The sequence below is a fragment of the Furipterus horrens genome, unplaced genomic scaffold, assembly GCF_987537825.1.
Source record: "Furipterus horrens unplaced genomic scaffold, mFurHor1.1.pri manual_scaffold_1, whole genome shotgun sequence".
NCBI lineage: Eukaryota > Metazoa > Chordata > Mammalia > Chiroptera > Furipteridae > Furipterus > Furipterus horrens.
In genome coordinates this window covers 105,166,641-105,188,295 of record NW_028327171.1, presented here as the reverse complement: position 1 = coordinate 105,188,295, position 21,655 = coordinate 105,166,641, and the positions used below count along the sequence as shown (strand labels likewise).

The 21,655-nt window shown below is 36.9% G+C and overlaps 1 protein-coding gene across 5 annotated transcripts in view; it reads right to left on the bottom strand.

Moving 5' to 3' along the window:
* STXBP5L (syntaxin binding protein 5L) overlaps positions 1 to 21,655 on the bottom strand; it is a 344,728-nt gene that overhangs the window by 62,203 nt on the left and 260,870 nt on the right. For 3 of the 5 annotated variants that reach the window (XM_090265844.1, XM_090265853.1, XM_090265862.1), the window contains 2 exons: positions 15,956 to 16,021; positions 2,204 to 2,296 (listed from right to left, as the gene is read on the bottom strand). In XM_090265844.1, the coding sequence (XP_090121970.1) occupies positions 2,204 to 2,296; positions 15,956 to 16,021 (159 nt within the window). The remainder of the gene's footprint in view (positions 1 to 2,203; positions 2,297 to 15,955; positions 16,022 to 21,655) is intronic. The other 2 variants (XM_090265871.1, XM_090265882.1) reach the window with 1 other exon arrangement.

The window sequence follows — 21,655 nt, the reverse complement described above, 5'->3', positions numbered from 1 at the left end:
TGATTACAATGCTATGTCCTTTCCACTAAACAACACAGTCTTCCTGATTTAGATGCCACCTATGTGGCCTAGATATCTTCTGTAAAATAATACATCTAACACAGTTAAAATAAAAGTTGTTTAGATTAAAATGTTTATATAAAGTTAATCTGTAGATTAATTGACTGGTTGAAATATAATAATGAATTTCATTTGTATCTATCTTCTCTATGCCAGAAACTAAGGTAAAAGGCAAAACACCAGGTATGTAGGTAGGCATTGCTATACACACACATTGACACACATACGCAAACATTTGTGGTCATTATGCCATCGCCAGGTCCTAAAAGGCATACACGCCTATAATTTTGTTGCCATTTTTCCTTTTTTCATTATTTGGAAGTGGCTAAGATATAGCCAGGCAAAGAGGTATCTTTATTAGAATTTGCCACAGCATAAAGATGTTTAATGTTATGACTCTACTTTTAGTGCTACCTTAAAATATGTATTATTCCTATCTAGATGTTAATGAATCAGTGACTTCTTTTAGTGTCATATGAACAAGTGTTAAATGATTACGAAATTTTATTTCTGTTCTTTTCTATATTGAATTATAAACTCCCAGAGAGGACTAGTTCTTCCACAGACTTTTTTAAAAGTTCAAATAGGAGATCAAATAATTTGAGGTGAGAGGACCCTGAAGTCTGAAAAATCGGGTTGGTTCAAACTAAGTCATTTACTAGTAGGGTGAGTTATAGATTTTTTTTTTCTCGGCCATAATTTCTCCATCCATCCAAAATGAGAATAATACCAATGACATAGGGTTGCTGTAGGATTAAATAATATGAATGTTTGTTCTAAAGTGCAGACAAAGCTTAATAAATTTAAAGAGGGGTGATAATTGTTGATTTTTATGAACTCTAAAAACTAAAAATTATTTTCAAATCCAGTTTTTCCTGGAACTTAAATGGTAAACTGTGTTTCTGGTGTTTCATGCAAAGTATATTTCTTAAGTTCTTTTGAATTTTTTTGTTAAAATATTGTCTGTTCATACTCAAAAGTTTCTCACTTTCTCATTATTTGGATATCATATAATTTTAATTGTGATTATTTTTTATAACTCATTTATTTATTTTCATTTCAGTAATAAAAATCAGGAAGATATCATAGGCCTTACAACCAAATGTAACCAAGCTGGAATTCTCCACAGAAGGAAGCATATCATAGAGTTGTATTACATAACAACAACAAAAAAACCTACTCTCTGGAAAATTGTTGGTTATAATTATCTTTAGATTTCTTGTTTGCTGAATTTATTTGGGGTCTAGAACATTGGTAATTCATGGTTAAGATTTTATTTATTCGTTTCTAGAGAGAGGGGAAGGAAGGGAGGGAAAGAGGGATAGAAATATCTATGTAGGAGAGAAACATCGATTGGTTGCTTCTCATGTGCAGCCCAACCCGAGGACCAAATCCACAACCCAGGCATGTTCCCTGATTGGGAATCAAACTGGCAACCTTTCGCCTTACAGAATGATGCCCAATCAACTGAGCCACACCGGTCAGGGAAGTAATTCATGTTTTTTAAAGTTTTAGATCTGGTCACAACCATTTTGTAATGGTTTCATAATCTAAAGAAGCTGCATGACTTGTGTTTGATTATGATTTGGTCCCTACGAGCAGCATCAAATATTCAATGACTACATAAAATTGAGATTATAGGACCTTACTACTTTCTGCTCACTATTTTTGAGAGAACATTGCTCCTTTGAGGAAATTCTTTCACATAGTTTCCATGATTACTATAGTTGTTTCTGATCACAGAAAATACTTAATTGTGTTAGGAAGAATTATGGAGAATTTTTACAAAACTACTTTACTTTCTGGCCCTTAAGTTTTCCCTGAATTCTCTGTTGGTGCCTCCATATTTTCTTATAGGCCTGATAAAATAATTCAGGCACAGGGTAGGAAAATAACACTATCAAAATTCTATGGAACACTTCAAAATTGTTCACAAAACCCTTAGGAATTTCTGCTTTCCTTCTCATGAAGTCATTGTCTCTGGTTTTAACCACTGCTTCAGGGAAATTTGTCTTCATTCATCATGAGAAACCTGCATTTTTAGCACAACAAATAAGAATAAAGCTTTCGATACAAATTGTGAAGTCTAGAAAATTGTAGAGGTATGAATAATTTGTTTAAAAAAGAGATTTTTCACTTTCACCTGGCAAATGATGTGCTTGATTCCTCTGTCTTGCAGCTGGTATCTCATTTCTATAAAAGCCTGGTGCTGCCTCGGGAGTTCTGGTAGGAAGTCCTAAAGAAAAGGAATAAAAAACTATTGGCATGTAATTTCTTGGCCCAAATGAACCCAGAATTTTTACTTTAGAAGAGAATTTTATGATAACTATGTAGAAGGGTCTCTAGTTTATGCCTTTATCTGTGTATTTTGGTACAACCACAACAGAAAACCTATTGAAGGACAAAACTTCTCTTCTTTGAAGGATGTAGTGGGGTTCTAGGTACACAGACTCAGACAGGAGAAGCATTCAGAATAGGCTATAAAACCTAGTTGAAACCCAGATTTGAAAACAGAGCTGGTTAGGACTTCCAGCCAAAATGGAGGTTTAGATAGACATGCTGCACCTCCCTCCACAACTAGGGAATACAACTACCACAAAACTAGAGACAACCAGAAGTTCCACAAAATCGAGCTGCATAAAAGTCCAACAAAAAAGAAATATATAAAAAAGAAATACGGCTGCATACAGACAGGTAGGAGGGGTGGAGTCGGGGCAGAGAGGATGCGGTGTGGTGGCGGCAGCAGTAGCAGCAGCAGCAAGACAGCAGAAAGCACAGTCACATGTTTTAAAAAGTAGGGAGGGACACCTGGGGAGCGCTCCCAGCCCCAGACCAGACCACACAGATCACGGTCCCAGTGCTGGGGAAAATAAAACCTCATTGCTTCTGGCTATGAAAACCAGTGGGGGTTGGGGCAGAGGAAGAAACTGCTGGTCTCTCAGCAGAGTCTGCTTGTTTAAAGGGCCCCTATAGTCATAGAACACCTGCAAACCCACACACTCTGGGAATAACAGGGCAACAGTTAGAGAGGCACCAGTCTCATACAGAAATAGGAGAAGCACCTGGGAAAGGGTTGAATGCCGAGCACGTGGCATTGTTCCCTCCCAAGCCCCTCCCCCACATACAGTGGCACAACGTGGTGAAACGGGTTGCCTTGTACTGATGATTACCTAAGACTCTGCCCCTTACAATGGAACAGGTGTGACAGCCTACCTAAGACACAGAGGCAAACACACACAGGAGCCTGTCCAGATGAGGAAACAGAGAAATATGGCCCAAAAAGGGGAACAGATCAAGGTTCCAGCAGGAGAACTAAGTGATGAGGAGATAGTTCATCTAACAGATGCAGAGTTCAAGACACTGGTGATAAATATGCTCATGAACTTGACAGATATGCTTAAGTATGGCAAACGCATAGGGAAGAAGTGAAGGTTATGCTAAATGAAACGAAGGAAAATCCACACAAAACCAACGGTGAAGAGAAGGAAACCAGGGTTCAAATAAATGATTTGGAATATAAGGAAGTAAAAAACAGTCAACCAGTACAGAATGAGGAAACAAGGATTGAAAAAAATGAGGAGAGGCTTAGGAATGTCTAGGACAACTTAAAACGTGCAAACATCCAAATCATAGCGGTGCCAGATGGAGAAGAGGAAGAGCAAGAAATCAAAAGCTTATGTGAAAAAATATTAGAGGAAAACTTCCCAAACTTGGCAAAGGAAATAGACATACAAGTCCAGGAAGCACAGAGTGTCCCAAACAAGCTAGGCCCAAAAAGGACCCCATCAAGACACATCATAATTTAAATGCCAAAGGTTAAAGATATAGAGAGAATCTTAAAAGCAACAAGAGAAAAGCAGAGAGTTACTTACAAAGGGTTGCCTATAAGACTATCAGCTGATTTTCCAAAACAAACTTTCCAGGCAAGAAGGGACTGGCAAGAAGCATTCAAGGTGATGAAAAGCAAGGACCCACAACCTAGACTACTCTATCCAGCAAAGCCATCATTTAGATTGGAAAGGCAGATAAAAGTGCTTCCCAGACAAGGTAAAGCTAAAGGAGTTCATCATCACCAAATCATTATTATATGAAATGTTAAAGGGACTTATTTAAGAAAAAGAAGATCAATACTATGAACATTAAAATGAAAACAAACTCACAACTATCAACAACTGAATCTAAAACATAAAAACAAAAACAAACTAAGCAAACAACCAGAACAGGAATAGAATCATAGGTGTGGGGATCATTTGGAGGATTATCAGCTGGGAGGGTAGAGGGGGAGAAATGGGGAAATGTTGCAGGGACTAAGAAGCATAATTGACTGGTACAGAATAGACAGGGGGAAATTAAGAATAGTATAGGAGAGGAGAAACAAGATGGCGGAGGAGTAAGTGGAAGCTACACTAACTTCCTCCTAGAACTAGTCTGGATTTACAATGTAATTTTGGAGAAATCATCTGGAATAACGAACCGAACACCAGCTGGAGAGAAGTCTTATAACCACGGAGAGACAGAAAAGGCCGCTACATCACAACGTGACCGGTAGGGAGTGCGGAGACGTGGAAGGGCTGGCTGGGCTCCCACGGGTGGCAGCTGAAGGGGCTGAGAAACAGCTCAGCAGCCGGGGATTCCCCCTGAGAAGGGCAGGGTCTAAACCCCCAGCTGGGCTTCCCAGCCTACAGCGACAGAGTGGAAAGTAAAATAGTATCAGCTGTGAAAAGCGAAAAGCCACAGGCTTTCTTGCTAGCCGGAGAGAAACAGCAGGAGAAAAAGAGCTCTTAAGTGGATCACATACGAAAATATTTTGGCCACCACTTACCCTGGGCTCAAGCAGAGGGAAGGCAGAGAGGACTGGAGACACTTGGGGAGAATTTGGCATGGTGGCTTTGAGGGGAGAACTGGAGGAGCAGCTGACTGGGTCCCAGTGCTGACTCATCCCCAGTACTGCGGGTAGACCATTCCCCTCCAAGTGGCGTCAGCCTGAGGGGAAGCAAAAGCCCTGCCTACAGGAATTAAGCTGCCACACCCACAGTCCTTAAGCCTGACAGCTAATCACAGATTGAATAGATTAACAATCAAAGAAGACAGACAACAGCAGTAGATCCCTGGAAGTCTCCAACAGGCTGCCTAGGGCCAGACTGGTACATGATCTGACGCCACCAGAGGCAGATCCAGGAAGTGCAGATCATTCCAAGAAGCACCAACAAACAATAGGAGTCAAAAAAATGGGGAGACAGAGAAACAACCTCCCATCAAAAGGAAAGGTAGAATCCCCAGAAAGAGTGCTAAATGAAATAGAGGGGAGCGAACTATCAGATATGGAATTCAAAACATGGATTATGGAGAAGCTGAATGAGCTCAGCGGAAACTTCAAAGAACTCCAGAAAAACTACAAGGAACTCACAGAAAATTACGTGAGCATGAAAAAGGACATAGAAGCTATCAATAAGAGCCAGGAGGAAATGAAAAATACGATCTCTGAATTGAAGAACACAGTAGAAGGAATTAAAAGCAGGCTAGAGGAAGCAGAAGATCGGATCAGCGAGCTGGAGGACAACCTACACAAAAACTCCCAGACAATGCAACAAAATGAAAAAAGACTGAACAAGACTGAAGAGGTTCTAAGACAGCTGCAGGACAACATGAAACGTAATAATATCCGTATCATAGGAATTCCAGAAGGAGAAGAAGAAGAGCAAGGGATAGAAAACCTCTTTGAAAAACTAATGACAGAAAACTTTCCTAACATGACGAGAGAAAGAGTCACGCAAGTCCAGGAAGCACAGAGGGTCCCAATGAAGATGAACCCCAACAGGCCCACTTCAAGACACATCATAATTAAAATGCCAACATTCAAAGACAAAGAGAGAATCCTAAAAGCAGCAAGAGAGAAACAACTAATAACATACAAGGGAGCTCCAATAAGGCTATCATCAGATTTCTCAGCAGAAACACTACAAGCCAGAAGGGAATGGCAAAAAATATTCCAAGCAATGAAAAACAAAGGCCTACAACCAAGAATACTCTACCCAGCAAGGCTTTCATTCAAAATGGAAGGTGAAATAAGGAGTTTCCAAGACAAAAGAAGGCTAAAAGAATACATCTCCACCAAACCAGCATTGCAAGAGATGCTAAAGGGTCTGCTTTAAGAAGATGAAGAAACAGAGAGACAGAGAGGAACACGAGTACAAAGGGGGAAAATGACAATGAATAAGTACTGAAAGAAAGAAGGAACTTCTACCATTTGCAACAACATGATTGGAACTAGAGAGAATTATGCTTAGCGAAATAAGCCAGGCAACAAAAGAAAATTACCTTATGCTGTCACCTGTTACAGGAAACTAATGAACAACACAAACAAATGAGCAAAATTGAACCAGAGGTATGTAAACAAGGAATAAACTAACAGTAACAAAGGGGGAGATGGGAGGGAGAGAAGGGGTAAGAAGGGGAAGGGTCTAGTCAAAGAACATGTATGAATGACCCACGGACATGGACAACTGGGTGGGGACTGACTGTGGGGGGGGGCAGGGTGCAGGGAAGCAAGAGGGGGAAAAAAAAGTGAGACAACTGTAGTGGAAAAACAAACAAACAGAAAATTTTTTAGTGGGGGGGGAATAAAAATATAAAGAATAGAAATGCAAGTTCAGTGAATATTAGAAGGACAAGGATTTTCCTTCCGATAAGACAGTCCTACAGATTTAGAGACTTGTATGTGGGTTATGTTACATAAATTAACATGTGTTTTCTGTTTTCAAAGGGCATAAGCCTACAATCTCATTACCTGAGTGATTATCTGTATGCATAGGCCTCACTTAATCCTGTCTGCATTGCTGCCTCCTGAGACTCAATGGTTTGGCTGAACTAAGTGGCTGGGTTGGTGAAGAACGGGGTGGTCTGTGGGCTTCACTTTAAAACTGGTTTCTCTTTTCTATCCTAATGGCTTGGACAGAAAAAGCCCAGAGGCCTGAGATGGGGGAAACCTAAAATATTTCCCTCAGTCCAAAATAAGTATAATGGGCAAAAGGGTTTTGGACAGATGAGATGTACCTGGCACACCTTCCTCCAAAGAAGCCCTTCTTTTCCCTAATGTGGGACATTGAAAAATTAATACCTGTCTTTTGTCATCTAGTGGTTACGGATTAAATGATGTCCTTTAACCCTGTTGCCCCCAGAATACAACAAGGATGCCAACCTGTCAAACCAAGCATGCCGTTGTCCAGAGACAGCCAACCAACCTGGAGTCTGCACGATCCTTCCCCGTGTGGGAAGGCCACCCTCCCCTCCACATCCCCACTCTTATTAGGGATTTCTTGACCCACGGGTAGGTAGGACGACGACCATGTCCAGCTTGAAGCAGCTAGAGGAGCCCGAGACCTTCATCCATTGTCCTTTATAAGATTGTAAAGGGTCTTAAGTCTGAGAGGGAGGAATTGTTATTTTTTATTGTTAAAATATTTAACTAAGTAATTAATTAATTTTAAAAAAAGAAGAAGAAGAATATATGAAAGGGTGAGGCGGGAGAGCTTGTATGTACGACCCATGGGCATGGACTTGGAGAGGGGATTGTTGGGGAAGGGGGGTGCTGGGCGGAGGGGAGCAAAGGGGAAAAAAAATTGGAACTATTGTAACAATATAATCAATAAAATATACTTAAAAAAAAAAAAAAAAAAAAAAAAGAATAGTATAGGAAAGGGTAAAGCCAAAGAACTTATATGCATGACCCGTGGACATGAATTAAGGGGGGATAGGATTGCTGGAGGGAAGGTGGATACTGGGAAGAGAGGAGGAGTAAAGGGAAAAGAAATGGGGACAACTGTAACAACATAATCAATAAAATATATTTAAAGAAAAACAGAACTGGTTAGTTCCTTGTTAGTATTTTGTGACATTCATCTTTATGATGTTTTAATATGTTTGCTAAAGGTGCCTAAATAAATATGTTTAATAAAAATAAATATTTTTATCATGGTAGCTCTCATTTGAACTTGACAGCATAGTAAGTATGTTGTATTTTGTGGATAGTGAGAATCACGAGAATGAATGGCTGTTGGTAGCAGCAGTATTAGGACCTAACATCAGTCTAGAAAAGATATTCATCTGAGCAAATCACACAAGGGAACAATTTTTATCATAATTTCGTTGAGTTCGATTTTTCAGCTGTTTTAGGCTTAAATAGGCATGCCAATTATATAACTGCAGTTAATTTTCTTCTATCACGTCAATTTTTTTCTGTACTGCTTATCTTAATGCAAACACTCTAGGCTGGGTCATGCCTGGATCGAGGGAAGCACTAATGCTCTCCTATTGGCTGAGAGCAAACCTCCCTCAAGTGGGGAGGGGTGGCGGACAACCTTGGAGACTAGCGACAGCTTCTTACTTGTCTGGGCTATTCAGTTACACATGAGACAGTGTGGTGAGAGGTTGTGTGCCACTCTATATAGTGAATCGTATTCCGAAGTGTAGTCCAAGTTCTTGTCTGTATACAAGGAGTTAGCAGAATTTATTATTTTTTTTACATACATACTTATTTCCTTTATTTCAGATGTCTGTCTCTGATATTTCTCGTCCTAAGTGCCTAAACAACCCTGATTCATTTTGTTATATCTGTGGCAGTTTCACCATTCGCAGTCAAAGGACAAACATCAGCACATTTGTTAGGCAAACCTATTTTGCATATTTTAAAGTAAAACTTGGTGATCAAGATAAGTCTTGGGCCACTCACAAGGTGTGCAAGCAGTGTGTTGAGAGTTTACAGATGTGGCCAAAGGGAACATGTGATAAATTGCCATTTGGTATACCTATGGTTTGGCGAGAGCCCAGAGATCATTCAAGTGACTGTTACTTTTGTATAGTGAAAACATCAGGATATAACAAGAAAAATAAATGTAAAATAGAGCATCCTAGCCTACCATCAGCTATATGCCCAGTGCCTCATTCAGCTGAAATCCCAGTGCCAGTTTTCACTGAACTGTTTTTCTTTCAAAAAACAGGAGTATGGTGAAGAACTAAGCGACAGCAACAATGAAGATTTTGACATTGAAGATGACTCAATTCATAAGGGATTTGATCAGCATGAGTTGGATGATTTGGCACAAGATTTGGGACTATCCAAAAAGGCTTCAGAACTCCTACCATCAAGACTGCATGAGAAAAACTTGCTTGAAAAAGGAGTGAAGGCATGCTACTTTCGATCAAGAGAAAGTGCATTTCTACAGTACTCTCGAAGTGATGGTGGCTTTGTGTATTGCCATAACATACATGGTTTAATGGAGGAATTGGGAATTCCAAATCTATAATGCAACTGAATGGCAACTATTCATCGATAGCTCAAAGTGGAACTTGAAGTGTGTCCTCCTCCACAATGGCAATTTATTTGGTGCAGTCCCAACTGGTCATTCAGTTTGTTTTCATGAAGAATATGAAGACATAAAGAGTCATTGATCTGTTGCAATATCACAAGCACAATTGGATCATCTGTGTTGACCTTAAAATGGTCTGCTTCCTTCTTGGTCAGCAATGCGAATACACCAAGTATCCTTGTTTTGTGTATGTGGGATAGCAGAGCTCTTGAGAAGCATTGGGTGGAGTCGAATTGGCCTCCACGATCTGACCTCAAACCTGGTGATCCAAACATTCTACATGAGCCACTTGTTGATGGAAAGAGCATTCTATTCCCACCTCTGCACATAAAACTGGGTCTCATGAAGCAATTTGTTAAAGCTTTGCCAACTGAAGGAAACTGTTTCAAGTATCTAATTTTGGCATTTCCTAGCCTTTCGTTTGAAAAGATAAAATAGCTTAATATGTATGTTTGGTAGCAGAACTTTACTACTTGTATACAATTTGACTTACAGTAACAATAGATAGCCTTTATATGAATAAAATAACTCTAAATAAACAGTATATTCAGGTAACTTTTCTTTATTTTCCTTTGTATGTACATGTTGTATGATTTTTGGGACAAAAGGAGGGTATCCTGTACCTTAAAAAGTTGATATGATAGAAAAAAACTGGGGTCATTTTTGGATTCAGATGCTAAAAGTAAAAAACAAGTATCAGACCTAATTCAATGAAAACTATGTTCCCCAGTGTCATTTTTAAAGGCACAGCTTCAAACAGGACAAAGTAGAAAAATGAATATCCATGAGCAGACATAACACTACAATTGAAGGTGTCATTAGTTTTCAACTTTTTGTTCAAAGAAAAAGGTGCTGTTTCTTTTAGGGTATTGCCAGAACCTGTGGAGCTAGGGATGAATGTTAGCTCCTGCTCAATCCTTTGGGAGGTATGCTCATGTAGTACATAGATTGCACATGACTTACCTGGTAAGCGAAAAAGTGTTACACAGCTTTAAGAAAAAAAAAACTAGCAATTTGTAAAATTGTTAATTTAATGTTGGTTTCTATAGGTAGACTGTTAGCTCCATTTAGCACGGAGTATGTTTATTTCATTCACTAGTTTCTTCTCAGTTGATAGCATCTTATCTACCTAATTGTAGATACTTAAAATTACTTGTTAAATAGTTGGTGAATACTTAAATATGAAATAATCATATTATCCTAGAAGCTAAGAACATCAGCATTCTGGTTGGTTCATTGGGATCCTTTCAGCTCCTAAATCCTACTCTGTTATCGTTTATTATCCTGAAGGATATATTTTATAGTCCAAAACTTCACTCTATTTTACTTGTACTTCATTGGGCTAAAAGGGAGTTTGAGATCCATGTAGAAAATCAGAGTTATAAAATGATTACTGCTCTCCAGCTTCTGTAATTCCCACCCTCTCTTACTGAGAGATATTTGTGTCAGTATTTTAATCTGTTTTTAGAAGACTTTAAAGACGTAAGGGTCTGAGATATCTGAGAGGCAAAGTAACTAATGAAAAAAATATTTTCAAAAGTTTCACGGAGCCATGGTTCTCAAGTGGTCCAGAGACCAGAAGATTAGCATCACTTGAGAACTTGCCAGGAAGGCAAAATCTCAGGCCCCACTCTAGACTTAGTGAATTAAAATCTAATTCTGGCAATCAGTAATCTGTGTTTTAACAAACTCTTCACATGATTCTGATACAGACTTAAGTTTCAGAGCCTCTGCACTAAGGAGAAAAATAGCAAGAAGATATGGGCTCTTAAATGTTATGTATGCATAAAAAAGGGGAGATATACTCAGATACACACATAAAATTGCCATTATTAGTAAGACCTAATGAATTGTCTTGAGTGTATAAATCAAGGAGACTTGTTAGGTGGCATGGCTATTTTTCTAAATTTTTCAAAAGTAAGAATGTATTATAAATATTCTAGTTTCTCTTAATTATGTATTGATCCTATCCTTCAGAAGTTATCTAATCATTTATATTTTCATTCCTTTCTACCTGTAGAGATAATAAGCTTCATGAGTTTTATAAACTATTGTTAAAGTCTTAAATATGCATTTTTCATAGTTACATTTTAATTGTATGAGACTGGGCTAAAACGTCCTCATTTATTCTAACTATGCCTTTCCTGAAAATCTAGATTGGATTCAGTAATTCCTGTAACAATAGGAGATTGTAGAATGTAATTTTATGTATATGTGTTGCTGTTATATGCTGTAAATATTAGACACATTCTCCTTTGTGGGCATAAAAAACCCCTTAACTTCCAGTCAAAATGGAGGTGTAGGTAGACAGACTTCATGTCCTCACACAGCCATAGAAAGAATTACAACCAGATCTCAAAAGTAATAATGTCAGAAATTAGAGCTGTATGGAAGTACAATCAAGAACTTAAAGAAGACACATTCAACCAGTTGGGTAGGAGAGGCATGGCCATGGAGGCGGGTAGAGAGGTGGTGTGACATGGGAAGGTGGCAGCGGTGGAACAAATGGGAGGGATATCTTAGGAACAGGTGATCCCATCTCCAGGCCAGACCACACAGCCCAGGGTTCCAGCAGCAGGAATACAGACCCCATTACCTCTGGCTGTAAAAACCAGTGGGGGGTTGGGGCAACAAAAGAAACTTCCGATTTTCACCATTTAAAGGGCCAGCATGGGCTTAGAACATATGCAAACCCACTCACTCCAGAATTCACCACTGGAGTAGCAGCTGGAAAGGCGCCAGTCACACGTGGAAAGGGGGTGAAGTAACTGGAAACAGGCTGAGTGCTGGGCAAACTGCCAGAAGCCAGGCGGCAGAATTGTCCCCTCTCTGAGACCTCCCCACAAAGTGGTGGAGCAGGTTGCTCCTCTCTAGCAATTACCTAAGGCTCCACTCCACACAATTTACAGGTGCCTTTTTTTACGTAGGTCACAATACTAAGGGAGTAAAAGCAGCTCTATCTAATACACAGACAAAACACAGAGAGGCTGGTAAATTGAGAAGACAAAGAAATGTGACCCAAATGAAAGAAACCCCAGAAACAAAACCCCAGAAAAAGAGCTAAGCAGAACAGAGATAGCCAACCTATCAGATGCAGAGTTCAAAACACTGGTGATAAGGATGCTCAGAGAACTTGAGTACGGGAGAAAGAATAAAGGAAGAAATGAAGGTTACACTAAGTGAAATAAAGACTAATCCATAGGAAGCTCAACAAAGAAGGGAAATAAGCCAGGATTCAAACCAACGATCTGAAACATAAGGAAGACATAAACATTCAAACAGAACAAAAAGGAGCAACAAGAATTTTAAAAAATGAGAATAGCTTTAGGAACCTCTGAGACATCTCTAAACGTGCCAACATCTGAACCATACAGATGCCAGAAGGAAGAGGAAGAGCAAGAAATTAAATATGTATATAAAAAAATAATAAAAGAAAACTTCCATAATTTGGCAAAGGAAATAGACATACAAGTCCAGGAAGCACAGGGAGTCCCAAACAAGTTGGACCAAAAGATCACACTAAGACACATCATAATTAAAACGCCAAAGGTAAAAGATAAAGAGAGAATCTTAAAAGCAACAAGAGAAAAGCAGAGAGTTACCTACAAAGGAGTTTCCATAAGACTATCAGCTGGTGTCTCAAAAGAAACTTTGTAGGCAAGAAGGGACTGGCAAGAAGTATTCAAAGTGATGAAAAGCATGAGCCTACAACCAAGATTACTCTGTCCAACAAAGTTAACATTTAGAACGGAAGGGCAGATAAAGTGCTTCCCAGACAAGGTAAAGCTAAGGAGTTCATCACCACCAAGCCATTATTACAGGAAATGTAAACAGAATTTATTTAAGAAAAAGATCAAAGCCATGAACATTAAAAAGGCAACAAATTCACAACTATCAAAAACTGAATCTAAAAAACAAAAAAACTAAGCAAACAACTAGAACAGGAACAGAATCATAGACACAGAGATCACTTGGAGGGTTAACAGCTGGGAGGGGTCAGGGGGAGAATGGGGAAATGGTGCAGAGATTAAGAAGCATAATTGGTAGGAACCAAATAGGGGGAAGTTAAGATTAGCATAGGAAATGGAGAAGCCAGAGAACTTACATCCATGACCCATGGACATGAACTAAGTGGATTGCTGGAGGGAAGGGGGATACCAGGTGGAGTGGGGCAAATGGGGAAAATATTGGGACAATTGTAATAGCATAATCAATAAAATATACTTAAATGTAAAATAAAAAAAAGACTCCTTAATATACACAGTTACTTAATTTTCTTTTTCATGGGAAGTAAATGAAATAGGCAAATATTGATTATTTCCAATATTCTTAAATAAGATAAATTGAACTCTGTTAGCACTTTCCCCAGAAAAATAAACTTTACATATTTTAGCAAATATATAATGATTAAAAACCTGTTAAAAGAAAAACATCTTATTCCTCAATTATAATTATTTATAATTTGAAACTGTTACTAACGAAGAACAGGACCTGCCCAGCAGGTCAGTCTCAAATAAGCCACTGAAGCGATAAATGAATTTTATCACAGTCAATCATTGCTGTCCCAAATAACAGAATACAAACGTATTTATGTATTCAAAACCTTCCTGCTTTGAAGCAACCTAATTGATTGTGTGCAAAGTTCTCTCAGTCTGCAAAAAAAAAAAGTGACAGTGTTTCCAAAACTGACCTAATATTAATAAAAGAAGCAATATCATAGGCAGATGGCTAAAAAGCAGGATGTCTATTAGAAATCTACAGCAATTATAATTATGAAATACTGAAAGACTTATCTCTTAGATTGGGAACAAGGAGTCTGCTAATTTCTTCCCTTAGAAAGGTGAAATGAAAGTGATATTTTAACAGGGGTCATGACTGGATACATAGATAATTCAAAAGAATTTACAAATTATTGGAATTAAATAAATTTATCAAGTTTTCTAGATACAAGTTTAATATAAAAATCAATTGTATTTTTATGTTCTAGCTGCAAACAAGAAAAAATAGTTTTGCTGAGTTTTATATGTTTTTATTTATATGTAATTATTTTCTATTGAAGTACTTCATTGATATAAAATTCTACAATTTATCCCCCACCCAAATTAAATATAAAGAAATAAATCCAATGAAATGTGTCCAAGACCTCTACAAAGATGGCTAAAAATATTTCTGAGAGTAAAGAAGACACTCATAAATGGAGAAACCAAATGGAAAATTCAATATTCTTGAATATGTTAATTCTGCACTACTGATGTATAGATCCAATAAAATGGCAATCACTACCCAAGCATATCTGTTTGTGTGCAAAGTGACAAATTTAACACAAAAGACCAAGAATAGCTATAACATGCTTGAAAAATAACCAAAAAAACAAAATTGGAGAACCTACACTATCAACGGTACTATAAAGCTACAGTAAGTAGTGTGGAACTGGATAAAGGACAGATGAACATGCCAATGAAACAGAATGTAGTCTAGAAACACACACATACACAAGCAGTAAAGTACACTGATTTCTGGCAAAAATCCACTTTAGTGCAGTGGGGGAAAATGATAGTTTTTCCATATATGGTACTTATCAACTGGGTAACTAAATGAAAGGAACTCTTGAGTCCTTCCTCACATTATATACAGAATACATTCTAAATGAAACTTGAACTTAAATATGAAAAGGAAAACAATAAGGGATGAAGTAAATTGAAATGTTGTAATTCTAAATAAATATCTAAAAGTCAATAAATCCAATAAAAACAAAAAATATTTCTTTTATAAAAACATTAAAGGTTTATATTTGTATGAAATTAAAATAAAAATAAAAACATTTTTAATACTCTGTGAAAACAGATCTACAGTTCAGTGCCAAAGGTATACCTAATATTTTAGGGGCTCAGAAATTTACACATTACTATACATTCATTATAAAAGAATCAGATAAAATTTAGAAAAATATGGAAACCATAATTCTACTACTTAATTTGTACTGTTAACATATTTTTACATATTTAAAAACTTATTCCTAGGAATCCTTATACTCACATTTTGAAATATATTTTAATGGGCTCATACTTCATCCTGATGTTTTACTTCCAACATGTTATCATTAAAAAAATTATTTTTTGTCAATGAACATACACACTTCCAAACTACAATCCAATGGGATGGTATCATATGCTAATATACCTGTGGTATATATTTCCCAATAACTCAGTTCTAGCTATAAGAAGAAAGAGTTTCTGTATAAAGTTTCCAATTTTTACTTAGTTATTAATATATTTGCCCAATAAGCTTTCTTTAAAATGTCTTTAAAAGTATTGCACTCATACCTCTGATTTTAATTTTAAGAGGCCAAAAATATTTTTAAAAACATATTTCTATTTAATTTTGGAATAAAATTTGCTTATGGTTAAATTACAGAAATGGAATTACCCCTTTATTAAAATAAAATATTTTACATTATAAGAGTTAAGAAAACAAAGTAGTAGATTAGGGCAGTGAGTTACCAGTATCCTGAAAATATCACTCATGTTTACCTGAAGTGGGAGACTTGCAGCGCTCAAGTTCTGAGGGAACTGGACTTTCATTCAACTCAGTTAAACCTGAATATAAAATGACAAAAAATGAAGATAAATTTTGCTAACACTTTACAGTTAATTCTTATTTCTTAACTCCTGTAACTTTAACAAGTTTTTTTCTCTGTGAAAACTACTTTTCTATGCTCATGTTATTACAATTTGTGTTAATCTTAAGTTAAAATATATTTGTCATAAAATATATTAATTTCAGGTGTACAACACAGTGATTGAAATTATATCTTATGGTGTGATCACCACACTAAGTCAAGTAACCATCTGTCACCCTGCAAAGTTAGAACACTAATATTGACTGTATTTCATTCATCTTTTCATCCATTCCTTTATTCCCCATCTCTCTGTTTTAACCAGTGATACAGAAAAAACTGAGGAATAACTAGTTGATATACCAAGGGTAATTGAACATGATGATGGAAAAATATAAACCCTTAAAAACTGTTTTCATATGAAATATCTATTTTAATAAATAATGAAGCTTCATCTGAAAATAGATAAAGAATAAAACAAATTAGGTTTTTTCTTTAAAAAATGTCCCAATTTCTTTTCCCTCTGCTCTTCTCCACCCAGTGACCACCCCCTTCAGTTGTCCCCCCCTTTTAGTCCATGTCCATTGGTTGTGCATATAGTTCTTCTCAACATCTTCCTGTCTACTCCACTCCCTCCTACTATTCTTTTTAATTCCTGCATCATCTCCCTCCCTTTTCCCTCTTCCCCCTCTCTGCTGCCCTCACCCCAATATGTTCCCCATGCCTATAATTCTTTTTCTGCTTTTGTTGCCTACTTAGTTTGCCTGTTTCGATTCCCTAGCTTCTGTTGTTGGTTGTTGTGATACAGTTTTCATTTTAATATTCATAGTTTTGATCCTGTTTCTCCTAAACAAGTCCCTTTGACATCTCATATAACAGTGGTTTGGATCTGATGAACTCCTTCACTTTTATTTTGTCCTGGAAGCACTTTCTCTGCCCTTCTATTCTGAGTGACAGCTTCCCTGGATAGAGTATTCATGGCTGTAGGTTTTTGCTTTTCATTACTTTGAATATTTCTTGCCAGTCCCTTCTTGCCTGCAGAGTTTCTTTTGAGAAATCAGCTGATAGTCTAACTGGGACCCCTTTGTACATAATTCTTTTATTCTCTCTTGCTGCTTTTAAGATTCTCTCTTTATTTTTAATTTTTGACATTTCGATGATAATGTGTCTTGGTGTGGTTCTTCCTGGGTCCAGTTTATTTGGAACTCTCTGTGCTTCCTGGACCTGTAAGTCTATTTCCTTCCCCAAGTTAGGGAAGTTCTGCCTCATTATTTTTTCACATACTTTTTCAATTTCTAGTTCTTCTTCTTCACCTTGTGGCAACCCTATGATTTGGATGTTGGCCCACTTATAGCTGTCCGATAGGTTTCTGAGCTTCTCTTCATTTTCCTCACTTTTTGTTTCCTCTTTCTGCACCGGTTGACTGTTCGTTCCTTCCCTATGTTCCAATTTGTTGATTTGATCCCTGGTTTTCATTTCCTCACCACTTGTCTTGTATGTGTTTTCATTCATTTCAGCAGGGCTAGCCTTCATTCCTTCCCCGTTGTGTTCAATATCTTTTGTTAATTCTGTAAGCTGCCTTATGACTATAGCTCTGAACTGAGCCTCAGAAAGATTTTCTATTTGTTCATCAGTTAATTCCCATTATTTGCTTTTTGGTTAGCTGCATGATTGGTATTTCAATCATTATTCCTTCCATCCTGACCATTTTCGTTTATCTTTCCTTCTTGGGCAGGACTGTCATACTTCCTACGCTATCGGGTACAGAGCCCTGAGCACTCATCACGACCTGGCAACCCTTCTCACCACACTGTGGCACTTTGTGTGGGGGTGTGGGGGCGGGAGTCCAAGATGGATTCCTGCCGTTCACTCTCTGCTGAGAGACCGGGAGCCTCTTCCTCATCCCCACAGCCTCTGGGCCTCACAGTCTGAGGCAATGAGGGTCTGCCTTCCCCAGTTTAGAATCACGAGCTGACAGGTCTGGTCTGCAGCCAGGACTGCTCCCCTGGCATTTCTTACAGTCCTGCCGCTGTTGACATTGCTGCCGCCGACAGTACAGCTTGACCTCTTTGCCCCAGTTTTGCCCCTCCTACCCATCCGGATGAGCACCACTCCTTTATAACTTCATACATTGGACTTCCATGTAGTTTTATTTTCTGGAACTTCCGGTTATTTCTGGTTTTGCGGTAGTTGTATTCCTTCTTAGTTGTGGAGGGAGACAGAGTGTGTCAGTCTAAGCCTCCATCTTGGCCGGAAGTAGAAGGTTTTTTTAAAAGATCAAATCAAAGCTTGCACTTTCAAGAAAAACGGTTATTGGCTTTTTATCTTTTTTTTTTTTTTGAAAAAAATGTTTTATTGTTTTTCAATTACAGTTGTCCCATTTTTTCCCCCATTGCTCCCCCACACCCAGACCATCCCTTCTCCCACAGTCATTCCCCACCCCATTGTCCATGTCCATGTGTCATTTATACATGTTATTTGACTAGACTCTTCCCTTATTTATCCCTCTCCCTCCCCACTCCCCCCTGATAATTGTTATTCTATTCCTTGTTCAATTTTGTTCGTTTGTTTATGTTGTTCATTAGTCTCCTGTATCAGGTGATATCATATGGTATTTTTCTTTCATAGCCTGGCTTATTTCACTAAGCATAATTCTCTCTAGTTCCATCCATGTTGTTGCAAATGACAGGAGTTTTCTTTCTTTCTGCTGCATAGTATTCCACTGTGTAAATGTACCACAGTGTTTTAATCCACTCATCTACAAATGGGCACTTAGGTTGTTTCTAGCACTTGGCTATTGTAAACAGCTATTTTTTAAAAATTTATTGTTTTCCTATTACAGTTGTCCCACTTTTTCCCCTATTGCACCTCCCCACCCAGCCCACCCCTTCTCCCACAGTCAGTCCCCACCCTGTTGTCCATGTCCATGCGTAATTTATACTAGTTTCTTGACTAGACCTTTCGCTTACTTACCCTCTTTCTCTCCCCCCACCCCCAGTAACTGTTAAGTCTGATTCTTGTTTACATGCCTCTGGTTCAATTTTGTTCATTTGTTTCTGTGGTGCATTAGTTTCCTGTATTAGGTGATATCACGTGGTATTTGTTTTTCATTGCTTGGCTTATTTTGCTAGCATAATTCTCTCTAGTTCTATGGCTTTTAAAAATAATTTTAAGGAGCTATTATAATTTTTAAATATTATATTTATAAAATGCAGTATTGTGTAGTACATAATAAGTGATTTGTTCAAGCGTATCAAGTTTCTCATATAAGAAGCACTACATTTTTATTTCTAGTATTTCTTGTTTTTAAATTTATTTTTATTGTTGACACTATTAGTATTTTTTATTTTCTGTTCTGTTACTTTACTGACAAATACAAGGATAGGCGCACTAGATCAATAAACATTTTTAAATTCTCACTATCTGCCATTCTGCCTTCCTATGGCATTCATAAAATACCCTTAACCATGGTTTTCCTATCATTGTTGGAGAGTCTCACATATTTTTTCTTTGTAAGTAAATATTCTGAGTTCCTACTTTAATGTAAATTCCTATACCCAGAGGTACTTAAGCATTATTGTCAATTACCAAACCATCTTTGTTCATATTCTTTTCTACCACCCCTTTATATGATTTGTACCAATAAACTTGCTGTATGTCCAAAAAATCATGGAATTTTAGAAAAGGAGCATTGTAATACTCTACCTAACCCTTATGTTTTATAGGTAAGAAAAAGTAAGTTTAAAGCATTTAAGCTATTTATTTAAGGTTACAGAACTAAATTAATGCCAAAACATGAATAGAATTTTTTATATATTTTGCTCAAGTCTTTTGTGAGTAGGTATTATGAATGTTTTTCTTTCAGTATGTGACTTTTTGTTTCCTTAATGAAAATGAACAGAAAATTAATTTACTTGAAAGACAATTTATTAAATTTTTCTTTTATTTCCATTTTTTATTCCTATGTAAGTAATAATCGCCTACTTCATGGTTATAAAGATATTATTCTTTGTTTTCTTCAAAAGCTTTTTAAATTTTAATTCCATTTTTTTAGGACTATAATTCACCTCAAGTTAATTTTGGATCATGGTGTGAGGTAGAGATGAGGTCCATTTTTTTCCCTATATGTTTGCCCAGTTGTTTTATCATTATTTGTTAAGATTTCCTTATCTTCATTGATCATCATTAGTGCTTCAGTCAAAATTAAGTTGGTGATATAAATGTGGGTCTATTTCTGGATTCTGTAATCACTGGGGTATCTATCTTTTTTTTTCAACTTCCACACTCTCTAATTAATGTAGATTTTTATACATCTTGAAATCAGGTACTAAAATCCTCCAACTTTATTATTTCCTAAGAGTATTTCTATATAAAATTTAGACTCGATCTGCCAGTTTCTACAAAAACATATCCTATATGTTTACAGGACTGTGATAAATGTATAGGTAAACTTGACAAAGTATCTTTAAAAAAATAATTTATTTGTTTATTTTTTAGAGAGAGGAGAAAGAAGAAAGAGAGGGAGAGAAACATCGCAGTGTGGTTGCCTTTCACTCGCGCCCCCAAGTGGGGACCTGACGTGCAACCTAGTCATGTGCCCTGACTGGGAATGGAACCAGTGAGACTTAAGTATCTTAATAGAGTCGTTTAACCCATACAAATGGCATTCTCTTCCATTTAAGTGATTCAAAATTTTTTTCTTTCTGCACTATTTTGTAGATTTCAGTATAGAGACCTTGTGCATGGATTTTACAAGATTTGTACTACCTTTCTGGTCTTTTGCCTACTTCTTTTATCATCATTGAAAGTGCAGTATTAAAATTTCCAATGGCTATTGCTGAATTGTGTATTATTCCATTTGACTATCAGGTATTGCTTCGTATACTCTGTTGCTAGGTGCAAATTTATTTATAATTGTTATATCTTCTTGATGGGTTGAACATTTTATCATTTTAAATGTCCTTATCTATTTCTGGTAACTTTTTTGCTTTAAAATCTGTTTTGTCTGATATTAGTATAGCTACTCCAACTTTCTTAGGGCTGCTGTTTCCATGACCTTTTAAAATTATTTTATATTAAACCTATTTGTATCTTTTTGTGTCATCTTCAGTGTAAGCATAGTGATGGATTTCAATTTTTTTAAAAAATATGCTTTGACAACCGCTATCTTTTAATAGGATTGTTTAATTTATCTACATTTAATGATATAGTTGGATTACATTTGTCATTTTACTTTTGGCTTTCTGTATGTCTCACCTCATTTTTAGTTCTCTAATCCTCCTTTACTACTTTGCTTGGCATTAAGTAATATTTCTATTGTAACTCTAATTTCTTTAACGAAGTTTTCATTATTGTTTGTTCTTTTGTAGTTACTACAAGACTTAATATAGACATATTATCAGAATGTACTTCAAATGATTACTAACTTAACTTCAGTGAGATACAGAAATTTACTTTTATAGCTCTAGTACCTCTTTCCCCTTTTTTGTGCTATTTTTGGTATCACATTACATCGATACGTGTTAAAAGCCCAACAATGTATTGCTATAATACTTTATATAATTTTACGTTTTTATAAACTGAGAGAAGAAAGAAAAACAAACATATATTTATA